General features: G+C 40.9%; 1 protein-coding gene across 1 annotated transcript; it reads right to left on the bottom strand.

Moving 5' to 3' along the window:
* Window positions 1-649: 649 nt before the first annotated feature.
* LOC148812607 (uncharacterized) lies at window positions 650-17,248 on the bottom strand. Its single transcript, XM_088908523.1, has 6 exons — window positions 17,210-17,248; window positions 14,851-14,913; window positions 14,405-14,807; window positions 3,810-3,875; window positions 1,116-2,202; window positions 650-680 (listed from the first exon to the last, which is right to left on the bottom strand). Exons 1-6 carry the CDS (start codon window positions 17,246-17,248, stop codon window positions 650-652), a joined length of 1,689 nt encoding a protein of 562 aa, XP_088764649.1.

Here is a 17,248-nt window from a genome sequence, read left to right as displayed (position 1 = left end):
ACAATCAGTGTTGCCAAAGCAAATGAAAGTAATGATATTTACATAAAACAAAAATAGAAGTAAAATAAAATCTACAGACATATTACAGACATTTACAACAAAGACATATTATAAAATATTGTAACGCAACGGGGGCTCAGGCGGGCGCCCTTGCCGCATCAGGTCGGCCCCACACCGTCCGGGGCTCGAACCCGGGACTTCCGCGTCTCTCTGCAGCGACCTAGCCCCGTGAGCTAAAGAGAGATCTCTCTACAGCCCAGTAGCTGTAGTCCTGCTCTCACAGGGAAGGGCGGTGACGTCACCTGCTCTGGTACGCCGGCTCTTACACAGTACCTGTCGGCCGTAAGCGTTACAATATTGACATATTCTGAGAGGATTCTGTCTCTGTCTCTGTCTCTCCTGTCTCCTGTCTCCTGTCTCTGCTCTCTCTCTCTCTCCCCTGTCTCTCTCTCTCAATTCAATTCAATTCAAGGTGCTTTATTAGCATGACCGCTGGGTACAATCAGTGTTGCCAAAGCAAATGAAAGTAATGATATTTACATGAAACAAAACAAAAATAGAAGTAAAATAAAATCTACAGACATGTTACAGACATTTACAACAAAGACATATTATAAAATATTGACATATTCTGTAGGCGGCTGGAGCATTATTGGAAGACAGACTCATTGTTCCTCAGGCTGTGACAGGAGATCACATACTGGGCTGCCAGTTCAACTGAGTTCCCTCCTCCCTCTCCCAGTAGGATTGGGACCCATTGTGATTCTGGCAGGTGTGGGAACTCTGGGATTAGATTGCTGAATTTAGGGAAGAATGTTTCTCTAATCTCAGAGTATCTGTCACAGTGCAGTAGGAAGTGCACCTCTGTCTCTGTTTCTCCCCGCTGGCAGTGGGAGCACAGCCTGTCCTCTCTGGGCAGCCAGGTCTGCCTGTGTCGCCCAGTTTCTATGGCCAGGCTGTGGTCACTGAGCCTGTACTTCGTCAGGGTCTGTTTTTGTTTGTTATTTTTTATTTTGGTCAAATATTCAGCTAGTGTGTATTGTCTGTTTAAGGTTCTGTAACATTCCAGTTTATGTTGTGTTTGTGTGTGTGTGTCCCAGTGTGTGAGATATTGCTGTTTGATCTGTGCTGTGATGTGGTTGAGTCTGGGTTGTGGTGCTCTAGCAGTGCTGTCCTGAGGCTGGTTAGTGTCGGTGTGGCTCAGGTCGGTGAGCCTCAGGACCAGCTGGCTCAGGGGGCTCTGTTTTGGGCTCAGCTCTTGGCTCAGCAGGGCTTTGTGGTGGTAGGAATTTTGGTCACTGTTTTTTAGGTGTAGCCAATACTTGAATATTCTTTTCTGTATGTTTATCAATAGTGGGTACTGGCCTAATTCGGCCCTGCACCCGTTGTTAGGAGTTCTTCTCTGCACACGGAGGATGTTTCTACAGATCTCCATCTGTCTCTCCTCCTCAATCCTCTGTCTCAGCTCCTCCGTCTCTCTCTGTCTCTCCTCCTCCCTCTGTCTCAGCTCCTCTGTCTCTCTCTGTCTCTCCTCCTCCAACCTCTGTCTCAGCTCCTCTATCTCTTTATTGTATGTTTCCAGTTCAGTGTACAGTTGGTCAATGTCAGTGGTGAAGTACTGCCCATAGTTTCCTGCCACCATGTCCTCGATCTTCTCCAGCAGCTCTGTGACCTGAGTGCGGTCACCCCTGTTCTTGTTGTTGAGAACATGATACCTGTTCCCACACTTCTCCACCAGACACTGGAGCTCCTTCCCTCTTCTCTCAATGGTTGTGTCTCTCAGTCTGTCCCCCCAGGTGAAAAGCACTATTGTGTGTCTCCACACTCTCTCACTGAAGAGCTCCAGATATTCCTTCACTGATCTCCAGTCTGTGTTTGAGTCCAGATTAATCACCAGGAGGAGAGCGTGGGGTCCTGGGGGACACAGAGACACACTGCACACAACCTCCTGTCTGATCTGCTGAGGATCATTCCTCATCTGCCACACATTCCAGCCTGGAGTGTCGACCACAGTGATCTGCCTCCCAGCTACTTCACCCTGTCTCTTCACACACTCCTGAGGTTCTCCCTCAGTGTTAAACTCCTCTCTACCCAGGATGGTGTTTCCTGCTGAGCTCTTCTCAGACCATCTCTTCCCCAGTTGCACGCTCCTGATCTTTGAGAGACGTTGTGGTGCCTCATGGGAATCAGCCTGTCCCTCCCCTGTCAGAGAGAAAGATCACAGATTATTTACATGATAAAGTTCTCATCACAGATATCTTCACTCTTCATCCCATTTAAAATTCACGATAAAAACTTTTCTATATCTTTCCTATTGTCCCTGCCCTGTGAGAGAGGAAAATCACAGATTATTGAAATTATATTTCTGTGTATTCTCTGTGGTATACAAAAATGTTCTGTTAATGTTAGTCAAACTGTATTCTTACATTCTATATATAAATATTTTATTTTTAACTGTTCTCTCACTAGTACATGTTTATTTTTCATCAGGATTTTTTTTCTTAGAATAATTTAACCTCACTGAAAGGTTAGATTTTCTCATCTGATAAACAACACAGACATTTTTCCAATGTCTTCCTTGCTCATCTTTACCAAGGGCGCCAATACTTCTGGAGGGCCCTGTAGAGTCCCACTAACACTCTGAGTGTCCAGTGGCAGTTCAGACACATATGGGACTCCTGTGTTCAGAATGAACCTTTATACCAGCTTATTTTTAAATAAATGTAAAAAACTGTAAAATCATTCAGTCCATCCTGATTCTTCAGTAGTGAGTCTAAAATGTCACATTTCATAAAGAAATGTTTGGGACTCAGCCACCTGGCTGGGAAATCTGTGTGTTGTATAGTTTCAAACCGCTTAGAAACTATCTACTGTGATCCACACTGAAGAGAATTAGCATGATGTTACTTTAAAAACAGTGAAACTGACAAGCTGGAGGAACTGAGTCTCTTTAGTCTGAAGGGAGTGTCCCACACTGACAGGGTGAAGATAGGGAACCACATATATACAAAATATTCAACATCCTCAGTGACAGTCATCGTTAAAGACCAGTTAGATATTGACACCTCAGAGTTCCTCAGAATTAACACTGAAACTCAAAGCAACACTAAGACTTAAAATCAGGAGTGGGAGGCTCTACTGTACACAGAGGGGGGTGGGAGAGGGGAACAAGCTGCCCAGCCCTGTTGTTGAAGATGATACCCTGACTTCTCTCCAGACACAGCTGGATGAGCTCCTCCAGTCAGGACATGGAGCTCTACTGTACACAGAGAGGGGTGGGAGGGGGGAACAAGCTGCCCAGTCAGGACAGGAGAAACAGCTGCACGAGAACCTGGAATCACTACTAATTATGGGCCAAATAAATTCCTCTGTTGTTCATCTGTACTGATTCCCCTCTGGTATTATCAGCTGTACAATAAACACGGCCTCTGAGCAACAAACAGGAAACTATCATATCTGAGCATGTCTGAGCATCATGAATACTAACAGTGTGAATCCAATACCATCAGCACACACTCAGGTTTTACATCAATCATTTTACCTTAAATAAACACCTCATTAAAATATTTAGTGAATTCCAAACAGCTTGAGTTGACAGTACCGATCTCTGATCCCTGACAAGAGAAAGTGAAAGTAAAACAGTTCCTGTCTCTCTCTCCTAGTTCAGACCCTGTGTGTCTGACAGACAGAACACACTCTCAGCAGACAGGAAGACACTTCTCCAGCTGCTGCTGTGCTCTGTGACAGAGAAGAGACCCTCAGTGACTCCTTTACCGATACTCTGACAGGCAGAACAAGAGAAAACTCACCAGGGCTGAGCGCTGAGCTCCTACACGCTGCCGTCTCTCTCTTTCTCTCTCTCTCTTCCTGGTGATCTGAAGGGCAGGACTTTGTCCTCTCAGTGGCCCTTGATAAATTTACTGGGTTCAGTTAATGATTAACTCACCAGGGCAGAATGAAGTCTTGGGCGCCGCCTGATATGAATGTTTCTGGTATATCTAATCACTTAGGAATTTAAAAATACTTTTAAAATTATTTTTCATAAGCAAACTCTCTTGTTTGGGGTTCTGGAAAGTTTATCTAAAAGGATCTCCAAAGCACCTTACAGTCAGGGACCCCACTTCATCCCACCTGCAAACAATTGAGGAGAGGGAATTTGGAGAGTACAGACCGAACCCCGACTAAGCACCCCTGACCAGCAGTCGGGACACTGGGGTCACACCCCTACTCTCACACACCGTAAGGACATTGTTGTTGTCATTCTGTAAATCGCTTTGAGAAGACACCTTTAAAGGTGCTATATAAAATAGTTTTTTTGTATTATTACTTCAAATGAGATCTGCTGAAAATCAAGAGTCGATTTTATTGTTGGACATGTGCAGCTATATAGAATCTGTTGATGTATTTATCACTCTTGCCATTAGTAATCAATTAATTTAAAACAATGAAATACGGCTATAATCTGTTAGGTTTTGCACCAATTGAATGATTTTTGTAAAGTTCTTTTAGAACAGCATGACGTGACCTCGATAGTACTGACCTGTGAAAGTCTGTGAAAGTGAAAATGTTTTTTAAGTTGATTAGATTATTCTTTATTGCCAATAGTTGGTGGAATTTGCTAATAGTACAGCAAACAACACAGATGAGTCACACATACTGTACAACATATACAGGACAAATTTACATACAACAGAAGACAAACATTGTCACATACAGCACATACAGATGCAGCCATTCAAAATGCGCGGGCGATACCGCATTATTTTCCGGTACGCTGTACGCAGTCTACCGCAAGTTACCGGTAAATACCGCAAGTTACCGGTAAATACCGCTAGCAAAATAATAGTATCCGGAATTTCCGCAAGGTGGAGCTAATAAAGCTCAACCTCTCAGGTTTGAGCTGTGGCCATCAAAGTCTTTAACGAAGATATTACTAATAGTATTAATAATAAATGACCTTGGACAAGCTGTAAACTCAAAGTATTGCCCTGGTCCACATTCTTTTTTTCATTGACCGTCTTTGTAAAAGTAACACCACAGCATTTCGTAATCACGCATTTTTTTCCAATCATGCAAAGTACAGTAATTTTTGAGAATCGATTCACCATGCCTTTCACATGCTCATAAAAGAGATTGATTTAGGAACATAAACATGTTACCGTATGCAAACTGTACTGTATACAGTATGTATATGTATATTTAATGTCTTAACTGTGCCCGTTTAAGTATTGAATATTTATATGGAATTTTACGGCTGAAGGGAAATCTTAGTGCCTGAGCATAAAAAGAATAGGAGCATACTGCAACGCGTGTGAAGGCCATAAACGATATTACATTTGGAACATAAACATACAGTATATGGCTGGTCTCGGTACTTTAAAGAAAACATACACGAAACATGGTTTAATTATGACCAGAATCGGTTTTGAGATATTTTTAACTTGATTTACAGTATTTGAGAGGTATGTCTTGACACCGATACTACGTAAGTACTGCTCACGTACTGTATATGTTTCTAGGTTTATATTATGCATTTCATACGGTCAAATTACTTTTGAGCAACTGATAAGAAGCGCGAAACGGTATGCCCAGGGCGTTTTAGTTTCGTTTTGTGCTGGGACTCTGCTTTAACAATGTCGCCATGGATTGATTAGAGATATCAAGTACATACAAGTCATTTTTTAAATGTTGTAGTTTGTCTTGTAAAAATGTTACGAGAACATCATCTGTCAACAATTACACAGGTTCTGTTTCCATATTGCGGATTTTGGTTACGTAATATTATTTTCTAATTTAACATTGTGAATATATGATTTGGGCAAACAGAGCCACAAAGAAGTACATTATGTTTTTTATAGCGTTATCAAATCTGGTGGCGCTGTGTGTTAGTTTCCTGACTCCCATGTCACATGGTCTGTGATTGAATCCCATGGAACTACTGTACAGTATCACTTTATTTTTTAACAAACATTTCTTTGAAAAAATGAAACGTTTCCCTTGGTCAGAGATTAAATAAAACCTCACTCGCACCAAACAAATTTATATTTCTAAATATCACAACATGATCGAATTTTAGTCTTTTTAATAACAATGAATAGTCATCTATGCATTACAAAATAAACATTTATATTGATTTGAATCGCGTTTTGATTTAAATCGTAAACGCGTGTTTAAATATATGTGTTTAAAGGTGATATACTGTATAAAAGCGCTGATTCTTATGGAGTGTGTTCCGCCGGGGATTCAAAAAATGTTTTTTTTTAATCGCGTATCTAAGGAAAATTGCAGTATAACTTTGTTAATGCACAAACAGTGGCATGTTACATTATAATTTGGGTGTCTCCCCTTGCCAGAAAGCTCTAAATTGCATTTTGAGTGCGGTTTTTGACTTTTTCTAAATTGCAACCCATAAATAAAGCTGATAAAGCTTAGACTAACTGTATTCTAAACTGTATTACAACGTAATTGCAAAAATGCACTTGGAATCTGTCCAAGCCCTCCTACGAAAATTATTTAAACTGCGACACTGGTCATTCATCTCTAAATAAACTTTATTTTATATAGCGTTTTAGGCGAATAGGTAATTAGATTGCTCATAAACCTAATCGCTTTTTCTACATAAACACAGCGTGATTGCTCTCTGAAAATGCTTTTCCTTTATATTTAGGCTCAGATTTCAACTATAGATCGCATTATTATAAACGTTCTTGGAAAAATGTATTTTATGTAAACCATGTTTGCTATTAATTCATTTAGGGCTAAAATACGTTCATTGTCTTCCAATCGAGTCGAGTTGACATTAGAAGCTTGCCACTCCCGGACTGTTACACCAACGCATTAGCATGTTAAAGCGACTTAATTGAGGTGCCCAGCTACCAGTTAACACTGTACTTCCTACTTTAAAAATACTTGTGAAACCGGTTTAATTCGTCACAGCCAGCACTCCTGCAGAGAGAGGGTTGTACTCGTAAAGTAGAAGCAGGCGAGATTTCCAGCGAAAGACACCTCCCCCCCTCAAAAACCCAGTAAGCAGCAAGGCTTTATGTTGAAAATTGAGGTGGATTTTGTTTATGATAAACAGGATAAACTGGGATGGGAGGAGGGTTTGGTTTTGCATAAGGGGCGGGATTATGATAATTGGAGGAATTTGCGAGAGTATAATGGTTTGATATATTTGATTTTGTATTGTGGTCGTTCTCTATGTTTTTGGTTGGTATTATGTTTATATGTTCAGGTGGGTAGCTGCGTCAGCATGCGTAGGCTGCAAAGGAACAAGTAATAGGTTTATTCCATGCTGAAAAAAAGAAGAAAGAGAACACAACGTTTCGGCCGTGGAGCCTTCTTCAGGTGTGGACACCTGAAGAAGGCTCCACGGCCGAAACGTTGTGTTCTCTTTCTTCTTTTTTTCAGCATGGAATAAACCTATTACTTGTTCCATTATGTTTATATGGTTGTTTTTGTTGGTTGGTTGTTATTATGGTTAGTAATAATACGATCTATAGTTGAAATCTGAGCCTAAATAAAAAGAAAAAGCAAGTGATTAGGTTTATGAGCAATCTAATTACTTATTCGTTTAAAACGCTATATAAAATAAAGTTTATTATTAATTTGCTGGACAGAGAGGTGGACATTATTATGCATAAGACAAAGATAACGATCCTGATCAGTTTAGAAATCTGTGTACGCTGTAAGGTTTTTACTTCTTAAACTTTTAAAATACACGTTTCGAATAGAAAGAAATCCTCTTCCTGGTACAGTCGCATGAAGAGACAGGCGAAACAGCCCTACACAGCCCTGTCGCAGTACATGAATATAATCATATCGTTATTAAATTCTTTAGATACGCGATTCCATATTATATTAGCAGAAAAGCTTAAACTACCACTTTTTCACACGCTATTTCACGTTAGTTAAATTTAATTTATTTATATATTATATATTTATATCTCTGACCAAGGGAAACGTCTCATTTTTTCAAAGAAATGTTTGTTCACAACGGCGACTGTCAGAAGATAGGACACAGCGGCTCAGGCAATCGCTGAATGGAAAAGGGGCACTTTAATGTTCTGTATGGCTAATACTAAAGCCAATACTAATATTCAATACTTTAATATCCTTTTCTGTATGTTTAACAATAGTGGGTACTGGCCTAATTCGTCCCTGCTCCCGTTGTTAGGTGTTAATGTGTTGTTAAGTGTGAATTTGTACCTGTTTCCCTGAGGTCTGGCTTTTTTTCTGGAAAACCATAACTCTGGTCTTGTCCAGATTGACTGTCGGCGCCCAGGTCTGACAGTACTGCTCCAGCAGTGCCAGGTTCTGGCGCAACCTCTGTTCTGTGGGCGACAGCAGGACCAGGTCGTCTGCACAGAGCAGGAACTCGATTTCCATAATTAATGCAGATCAGTAAATCAAGGGACAAAACAATTATTGCGCCCGAGTCCTCAATGGGCTTTGACGTGCTAATGCTTTGGTTTAACAGTCCGGGTGTGGCAAGCCTCTAATGTCTCCCGACCTTGAAAACCAAGTAATAACTTAACTATATGTGCAAACGTTTCATATGTTGCTGTTGTGGATGCCTGTGGAGTGTATCTTATTTGCCGCGCGCCCTCCCCCCCTCTCTCCCTCAATTCAATTCAATTCAAGGTGTTTTATTAGCATGGCAGATGGGTTCAATCAGTGTTGGGTATTTACTTTGCTTTGAGATTCCACTTTTAAAGGTGATATATAAATTTTTGACTAAAATAAATTGATATCTTTGTCTTCTAAGCTCTCTGTGTACAGTGGAGCCTCCTGTCCAGCCAGCACAGACATTCACAACAGCGACATATCATAAAACGTTTGCACATATAGTGTGCAAAAATGCACTTTATTTACTAAAAATAAGACAGAGATACTGTATCAATTTATGTTGCATTGGCCTGATTATGATTAAAAAAACACATATAATTAAACACGCGTTTGTGATTTAAATCAAAACACAATTTAAATCAATATAAATGTTTATATTGTATCGCATACTGTCCAGCCTCCATTTCTCTATAAAAATTTACTCTATTACACACACTCACAATAGAAGCAGGAAGCAGAAGCAGGGACCGTTGTCAGAAGGGAAGAAGGTGACTATTCATTGTTATCAAAAATGACTTAGAATCGATCATGTTGCAATATTTTGAAATATAAAAGTCAATTGATTGTCCATAATATCGCTATTCTATTTTTTCGAAGAAATGTTTGTTAAAAGAAAAGTCCAGCACCAGCCAGATTTGAACACACAACCTGCAAGTTGTTAATCAGGCACGTAGACCAGTAGGCTACAAGACAACTCAGATGAACAGGGAGGCAAAACAGCCCTACACAGCCCTGTCGCAGTACACGAATATAATAATATCGTTATTAAATTCTTTAGATACGCGATTCCATATTACAGATGCAGCCATTCAAAGTGCGCGTCACAGACACGTACCGCAGGTGACGTCGCTCAGTATGACGTAAGATGACGCGCGGCACCGCAGTAAGTGATTGGTTGACCGACAGGGGCACTCGTGGTCCGTTGGTCTGTCGTAGAAAGACTTACAGTAAAAACGTCTTTGCTGTGCCCGTTGTAGATATTGAATTTTACCACTGAAGGGAAATCTAAGTAGCTGAGCATAAAAAGAATAGGAGCATACTGTAACGCGTGTGAAGGCCATAAACGATATTAATTTTGGAACATAAACATACAGTATATAGCTGGTCTTGGTACTTTAAAGAAAAAAATACACACCGGTATTCCATTTCTCCCTAAACATTGTAAGCTTCGAAGTCTTTAACTAACGTGATACCGGAGTCAACAAGCATACTTTTAGAATTTGATTAAAAGGGAATATAATATGGAATCGCGTATCTCAAGAATTTAATAACGGTATGATTATATCCGTGTACTGCGGCAGGGCTGTGTAGGGCTGTTTCGCCTGCCTGCTCATGCGAGCTGACTGTAGCCGACTGGTCTAGGTGCGTGCCTGCCAACGGGCAGGGTGTGTGCTCGAATCCAGCTGGTGCTGGACCTTCCAGTTTCATTTATTTATTTTTTAATCGCGTAACATATTACCGTATGCAAACTGTACTGTATACAGTATGTATATGTATATTTAATGTCTTAACTGTGCCCGTTTAATTGAATTTTAAAAAATTATTTAACACGAACATTAAGCTGTTTACATCTTCTGCCTGAGAACAGTCACCCGTTGCTACCCAACGCAGAATGGTGATTGGCTGACACCATCTGACACCCCTCTGATTGGAGAAAAAAGACGTGCTGGTTTGCTATACATACTGTAACAGGAAGAGGATTTCTTTCTATTCAAAACGTGTATTTTAAAAGTTTAAGAAGTAAAAACCTTACAGCGTACACAGATTCAGGATCGTTATCTTTGTCTTATGCATAATAATATTCACCGCTCTGTCCAGCAAATTAATAATAAACTTTATTTTATATAGCGTTTTAAACGAATAAGTAATTAGATTGCTCATAAACCTAATCACTTGCTTTTTCTTTTTATTTAGGCTCAGATTTCAACTATAGATCGTATTATTAATAACCATAATAACAACCAACCAACAAAAACAACCATATAAACATAATACCAACCAAAAACATAGATAACAACCACAATACAAAATCAAATATATCAAACCATTTTACTCTCGCAAATTCCTCCAATTATCATAATCCCGCCCCTTATGCAAAACCAAACCTTCCTCCCATCCCAGTTTATCCTGTTTATCATAAACAAAATCCACCTCAATTTTCAACATAAAGCATTACACAAAATCAATACCTCAACACTCCATACTCAACAACGATAATTCACAGCCAGAACATGTAACTACACATTCCCAAACAGAGCTAATTTCCATAGCCCCGCCCCTTATGCAAAACCAACATCCCTCCCCTGTTCTCTCTCTCCCCTGGCGGTTGTAATTGTTTTTATTTTCAAATAAATTTTAGCAAAGTCATGTATTTTAAAAATCTTAAGATTTTTATATTTATGTCTTTATTTAGTGGTTTCATTAGTGACAAAGGCTAAACTTTCTTGGAAAAATGTCTTTTATGTAAACCATGTTTGCTATTAATTCATTCAGGGCTAAAATATGTTCATTGTATTCTAATGAAAGAAGGGTTCCTTTCGCCGTAGTCGGGAGCCTAGCCTTTAACTAGTAAGTACTGTACTTACTGGGTTTTTGAGGGGGGGGGGATTGTCTTTCGCTGGAAATCTCGCCTCCTACTTTGAAAATACCCGTGAAACCGGTTCAATTCGTCACAGCCAGCACTCCTGCAGAGAGGGGGGTTGTACTTGCAGTGTATACAGTACACGCGTTATGCTCTTCGTTAATGTCTAAGCCGGAACATATCATTATATCTCATTTTGTATTTCTTAAAAAAAAAATCGTTTTCCCAGCCTAACAGTATTGTTTTTAACCTGTAAATTTGCTGGACAGAGAGGTGAACATTATTACACAGAAGACAAAGATAGCGATTTACGTTGCATTGTGTATCGTGCTGCTTTAATACAGTTTTAAATAATTGAAAGTCTAAACAGTATCAGCTTTATTTATGGGTTTTAAATAAAGGTGATTTAAACGCGATTTAAATCAATATAAATGTTTATATTGTAACGCATAGGTGACTATTCATTGTTATTAAAATGACTTAAATTCGATCATGTTGTGATATTTAGAAATATACATTTGTTTGGTGCGAGTGAAGTTTTATTTAATCTCTGAGCCATACTGATTCTTCTGGAAGCCAGTTTCCTCCAGGGAGTAAAAAAAAACACACTATGGTATTCTCTCCAATGCAGTGCAGTTAAAAACATACCTCTGATGCTGCTCCTAAATGAATATCGTTTATGACCATCAGAAGCTTTATGCTCCTTTTCTTTTTTCCAGTGGATTGAACAGGGAGAGGCATTTCATTAAGTACTTTTCACTGATGAAACAACAGTGGCTCTGGAACAGTTTTCAACCATGTCGTTTTATAAAAAGGGGAGATATGTACACGTTACTGAAGCTAAAAGTTTAGCCTTTGTCACTAATGTAACCACTAAATAAAGACATATAGAAATCCCTACGTTACAGACTGTATATGGCTGGTATTGGTAGTTTAAAGAAAAAATACACACCAGTATTCCACTTTCTCCCTAAACATTTTAAGCATCAGAGTCTTACATGTGGTTATTTATTGCATAATTTAATTTTGAAAGCCACTGAGACATCAGGTACTACTGTTGTATTTATGAAAAAGAAACAAAACAAAAAACATACTAACAACTGTGCCATCCTACTCCTTAGTTAATACATTTTATTATTCATAAACAGTTAACATTGTTAGCAAAATATTTTGAATTATATTTAACCCTATTTTTTCTTTAGTTTTGTATTTAACTTATTATATGATAGTCAAACTTAATGTATATTTGAACAATGAAAATATATTTTTACAAGATTTTACATTAAGCACTTAAAATTAATATGGTTAATAAAAGTAAACTGTAACATGCTGTAACAAGATCGGTTAAACTGCGAAGAAAATGCTTTCAGAGAAAATGTTTCAGGTGTGAAGAACATAGATCTCTAATGCAATTTCAACCAAACCTGTTCCCACACACCCTGCCCCCACTACCATTAGAATATACACAAACATTTTAGCATTTCATTCTGAGCAGAAGACCCTCACACCTGAAGAGTGCTGGCTGTGACGAATTAAACCGGTTTTACAGGCTTCAATCACAGACCATGTGACATGGGACTCAGTAAACTAACAGCGCCACTGGATTTGATAATACCTAACCAAAGTCCGCAATATGGAAACAGAACCTGTGTGATTGTTGATAGATGATGTACTCGTAACATTTTTTCAAGACGAACTACAACATTTAAAAAATGACTTGTATGTACTTGATATCTCTAATCAATCCACGGGTCCCAGCACAAAACGAAAGTAAAATGCATACCGTTTCGCGCTTCTTATTAGTTGCTCAAAAGTAATTTGACCGTATGAAATGCATAATATAAACCTAGAAACATATACGTGAGCAGTACTTAAGCACTGTAGTATCGGTGTTAAGACATACCTCTCAAATACTGTAAATCAAGTTAAAAATATCTCAAGACCGATTCTGGTCGTAATGAAACCATGTTTCGTGTATGTTTTCTTTTTCATCTTGAAATAACTCATTTCTAAATACCTTTTTCACTGTTAACATCTTGCAGCAACTTTGCGAACAAAATATACACTCTGACAGTTCATCCTGCTACCAACATTAAATAAAACAAATCTTAAGATTTCTATATTTATGTCTTTATTTAGTGGTTTCATTAGTGACAAAGGCTAAACTTTCTTGGAAAAATGTATTTTATGTGTTGCAGAAAAAACTGACTTGCTTTAACAAAATATGTTTACAAATCCTTTCACCTGGCATTTTCGTAGTTAGAAATTATGGAACGCTCTGTTAAAAGCAAGGGAGTTTTTATGTCCGTTGCAGTTCTTTTGCAACATGAATATAATTATATCGTTATTAATTTCTTGAGATATGCGATTCCATATTATATTCCCTTTTAATCAAATTCTAAAAGTATGCTTGTTGACTCCGGTATCACGTTAGTTAAAGACTTCGAAGCTTACAATGTTTAGGGAGAAATGGAATACCGGTGTGTATTTTTCCTTGTGATATTTTAAGCTCTAGTTGAATGATAGGTGTCGCATTTTAAATCATTTTCGTAGTTAGAAATTATGAAACGCCCTGATAAAAGCAAGGAAGTTTTTACGCCCGTTGAAGTAAAACAAAATGCCTGACAAAGTATGGCTTGGACAGATTCCAAGTGCTTGTACAAATGTGCTAAACAAATTATACTTTGAGTATACAGCTTTGTCCAAAGTCATCCATTATTAATACCATTAGTAATATCTTCGGTAAAGGCTTTGATGCATAAATATTTCTGATAAAGGTAGGTTGTGTACTTTTGTCCAACTGAGCAATCTTGCTTTCATAAAATATACCAACATTTTAATGACTGATGATTAACATGCTGTAATACACTGTTCAAAATTAAAGGCTCAAATGCTGTACATGAGAGGTTAAGCTCCCCCTGGCGGTTTTACAAGGTGACGCCGGATAGTTTCCGGCAGAGCGTCAAATGACGCGCGATTAACCACGTGACACTGCGTGACACCGCGTGATACCGTGACACGCCCACCGGGGTATGCCGCAAAATAACTCACCCATTTTGAACGGCTGCATCTGTACTCTCCATCAATAAGACGCACGAGTCTCTCCGTCAATAAGATAGATAAATAAATAAGCCACGCAGGAAATCAATCAATAAACAAACAGAGCGATAAGGCGCCACGGGTGTCTCCACCCACGAGTCCCGGACTCGTCTCTCCGGGCAGCAGCGGTCCGGGTCCGAGCTCGGGTTCGGGTCCGGCTGTCCGGTATGGGTATCGGTATCGAGCTGGACTCGAGGGCCTCTCCCGTCACGGTCGGACTCCACTCCCAGAAGGGGTCACAGGTCACAGGTCGGAGCTGCTGCTGAGGTACTGAGAGACGCCGACCAGGAGCAGCACCTCCCTGGTCTTCGTCGCCTCGGCCACCGCCCTCTCTTCCTCCCCTGCCAGGAGGGGCGATGGCGGTGGGGGTGAGGGGGGCAACAGCAGCCCCAGCCCTTCCTCCTGCCCTCCCTGCTCCCTCGGGGGGGTAGCTGAACCTCCCTAGGGGTTCACACCCGGGCTCCTCGGAGGCGTAGATCTGGAGACAGCGTTTCTGCACCTGGGGGGGGAAGAGAGAGAGAGGTCAGGGTCTGTGCGGCCACCAGCAGCAGGAGCAGCTGCTGAGCAGAGCCGCAGGGCTCGGCCACCGAGGGACGCTTCTGCAGCTGGGGGAGAGGAGAGAGGTCAGGGTCAGGGGTTCACACTCGCTGGGGTTCGAGCTGCATGATATTAATAATAACTCCTTACACTACTATAGCTCTTAAAGGTCCTGGGGATCCCACTACCGCCACCAGTGTGCAGCTCTTTACAGGTCCTGGGGAACCCACTACCGCCACCAGTGTGCAGCTCTTTACAGGTCCTGGGGATCCCACTACCACCACCAATGTGCAGCCCCAACTGGATGACACCCCAGTCCTCTCCCCACACACCAGCTCTCAGGGGGGAGGAGAGCAGAGTGATGAAGCCAGTTCATAGATGGGGATTATTAGGAGGCCATGACTGGTAAGGGCCAATGGGAAATTTGGCCAGGACGCCGGTGTAAAACCCCTACTCTTCTCGAGAGACACCCTGGGAGTCAGGACCTCGGTTTGACGTCTCATCCGCAGGACGGCGCCTGTTTACAGTCCAGTGTCCCAGTCACTATACTGGGGCATCAGGACCCACACAGACCGCAGGGTGAGAGTGCCCCCTGCTGGCCCCACTCACACCTCTCCCAGCAGCAGCCTCAGTGTTTTCCCAGCAGTCTCCCCTCCAGGTACTGGCCAGGCTCACACCTGCTGGGCTCCAGTGGGGCTGTTTAAGTGTCACACTTAAAAAAGAACATTGAAAAGCAGGCAGGAGACACACCTGCACCCACACAGTCGAGACTCACCGCGTCGGAGTACAGCACGCGCAGGGACGGCCGGCACCCACCGCGGTTGTGCGAATTTCCGCCGACTCAATGCTGCCGCGTGGCGCTCGAGGTTTCAGAGAACTGTGTTTGTTTCTAGGAACAAACAGGCCGCTGCTCCCCGGGAGGAACCGCCGATACTACTACTGATAACAATAGTACTACTAACACTAATACTACTACTGATAACAACAGTACTACTACTAACACTAATACTACTACTAATAACAATAGTACTACTAACACTAATAATACTACTGATAACAATAGTACTACTAACACTATTAATACTACTGATAACAATAGTACTACTAACACTAATACTACTACTACTGATAACAATAGTACTACTACTGACAACACTAATACTACGACTAATACTAGTAACAATCTCCTTCACACAAGAACTGCACACGGTGTACAAATCAGCTGACTGGAGAGTAATTTCCGACGGTGATAAACACAAGGAATAGAACTGACCTTGTTGGTTTCTCTAAAAACACTACCAGTCCTGTCAGAGACAGGATATGCGCCACTAGAATTGTTGTCTCTGACCGGTGAGGAATTTCGTTTGTTGTGCGAAGGACTCGGCAAGAAGAGATGTGTCAATTCAGGTGCAGTTGTTTATCGTGAGGGAAAGCACAGATAATATGGGCTTTAATGAATTAACAGTGAAAGTGTAGCAGGGGGCCTCGTATGGACTGCGGTGGTGTCTGGTTTTTCTTATTTGCATTTAAAGATTTTGCTTGTGTTTTGCAAACAAAATCTAAGCTAAGACTTTTACATGAAACATAATGCAGGAGTAGCTGCAGCCTAGGTAGACGTGCCGAAAACCACATTACGTTGTTATTATTTACTTTATTATTTATGATTTACTTTAATGTGATCTGTAGCATACAGAAGGGGAAATCTGGCTCGCCAGGCAGCAAATAGACACCGGACAAACGTACCTCCGTTCCAGGGCATCGACGCAAACCGTCTATATACAGCCTACGTACCAAAGATGGTTCAAAATGTAAGAGTATAATTCACGATTGGATAGCTTGCTTTCATTTTGCCTGCTAAGAAAGCACTTGCTATGTAGGTCTAGGATGGAAAGCGTGCGTCAATTACACTTTCTCCACAAGAATGTAAGTCTCGCTGCCTCACTGTAGTAGGCAAATAGGACTGAGGTTAGCATCCCCAACTTCAACACGCTGCGGGCGAAGTACTGCGTTGCTTTTTCAGCTGATTAGAATCGGCTTGGTCTTGCTTTGATCTTTAGCCAGATAAACTTATTGGCATCCTTTGCATTTGTGGATATTTCAAGATTCAAATATGGCATGTAGGCATCCTCAAGGGCGAGAATCGCATCTTACAGCATAGCAAGGATCAGGAGAGAGAGATTGCAAATGAAACGCGAGATGTTTTTCTTCTAAGCATGATACTTAATTACTGTCTTCTTTGACCAACGTGTCTGCAGAGAACATTCGGTGTTGTCCGCCTTCCAGGACCGATAGCTTTGGACCAGAACAGATGACCTCTCTGTCTGGGGTCCTCTTATCACTGGGGGGGATTAGTCCTAGTCTCACATCCATTCTTTGTGTTGTTGTCATGGAGCTGTAAGGCAT

The sequence above is a fragment of the Atractosteus spatula genome (assembly GCF_055471065.1).
Source record: "Atractosteus spatula isolate fAtrSpa1 chromosome 10 unlocalized genomic scaffold, fAtrSpa1.hap1 SUPER_10_unloc_2, whole genome shotgun sequence".
NCBI classification, from domain to species: domain Eukaryota; kingdom Metazoa; phylum Chordata; class Actinopteri; order Semionotiformes; family Lepisosteidae; genus Atractosteus; species Atractosteus spatula.
This window is presented reverse-complemented; position numbering and strand designations above follow the sequence as displayed.

What these genes read in the sequence shown, in the direction of transcription:
- LOC148812607 (XM_088908523.1), bottom strand. Translation starts at nt 17,248, where the DNA reads ATGCCTTACAGCTCCATGACAACAACACAAAGAATGGAT. An exon ending in CAACAACACAAAGAATGGAT is followed by an intron (nt 14,914 to 17,209) that starts GTGAGACTAGGA and finishes CCTCTCCCCCAG; the next exon opens with CTGCAGAAGCGTCCCTCGGT. An exon ending in GAGCTCAGCGCTCAGCCCTG is followed by an intron (nt 2,203 to 3,809) that starts GTGAGTTTTCTC and finishes TCTCTCTGACAG; the next exon opens with GGGAGGGACAGGCTGATTCC.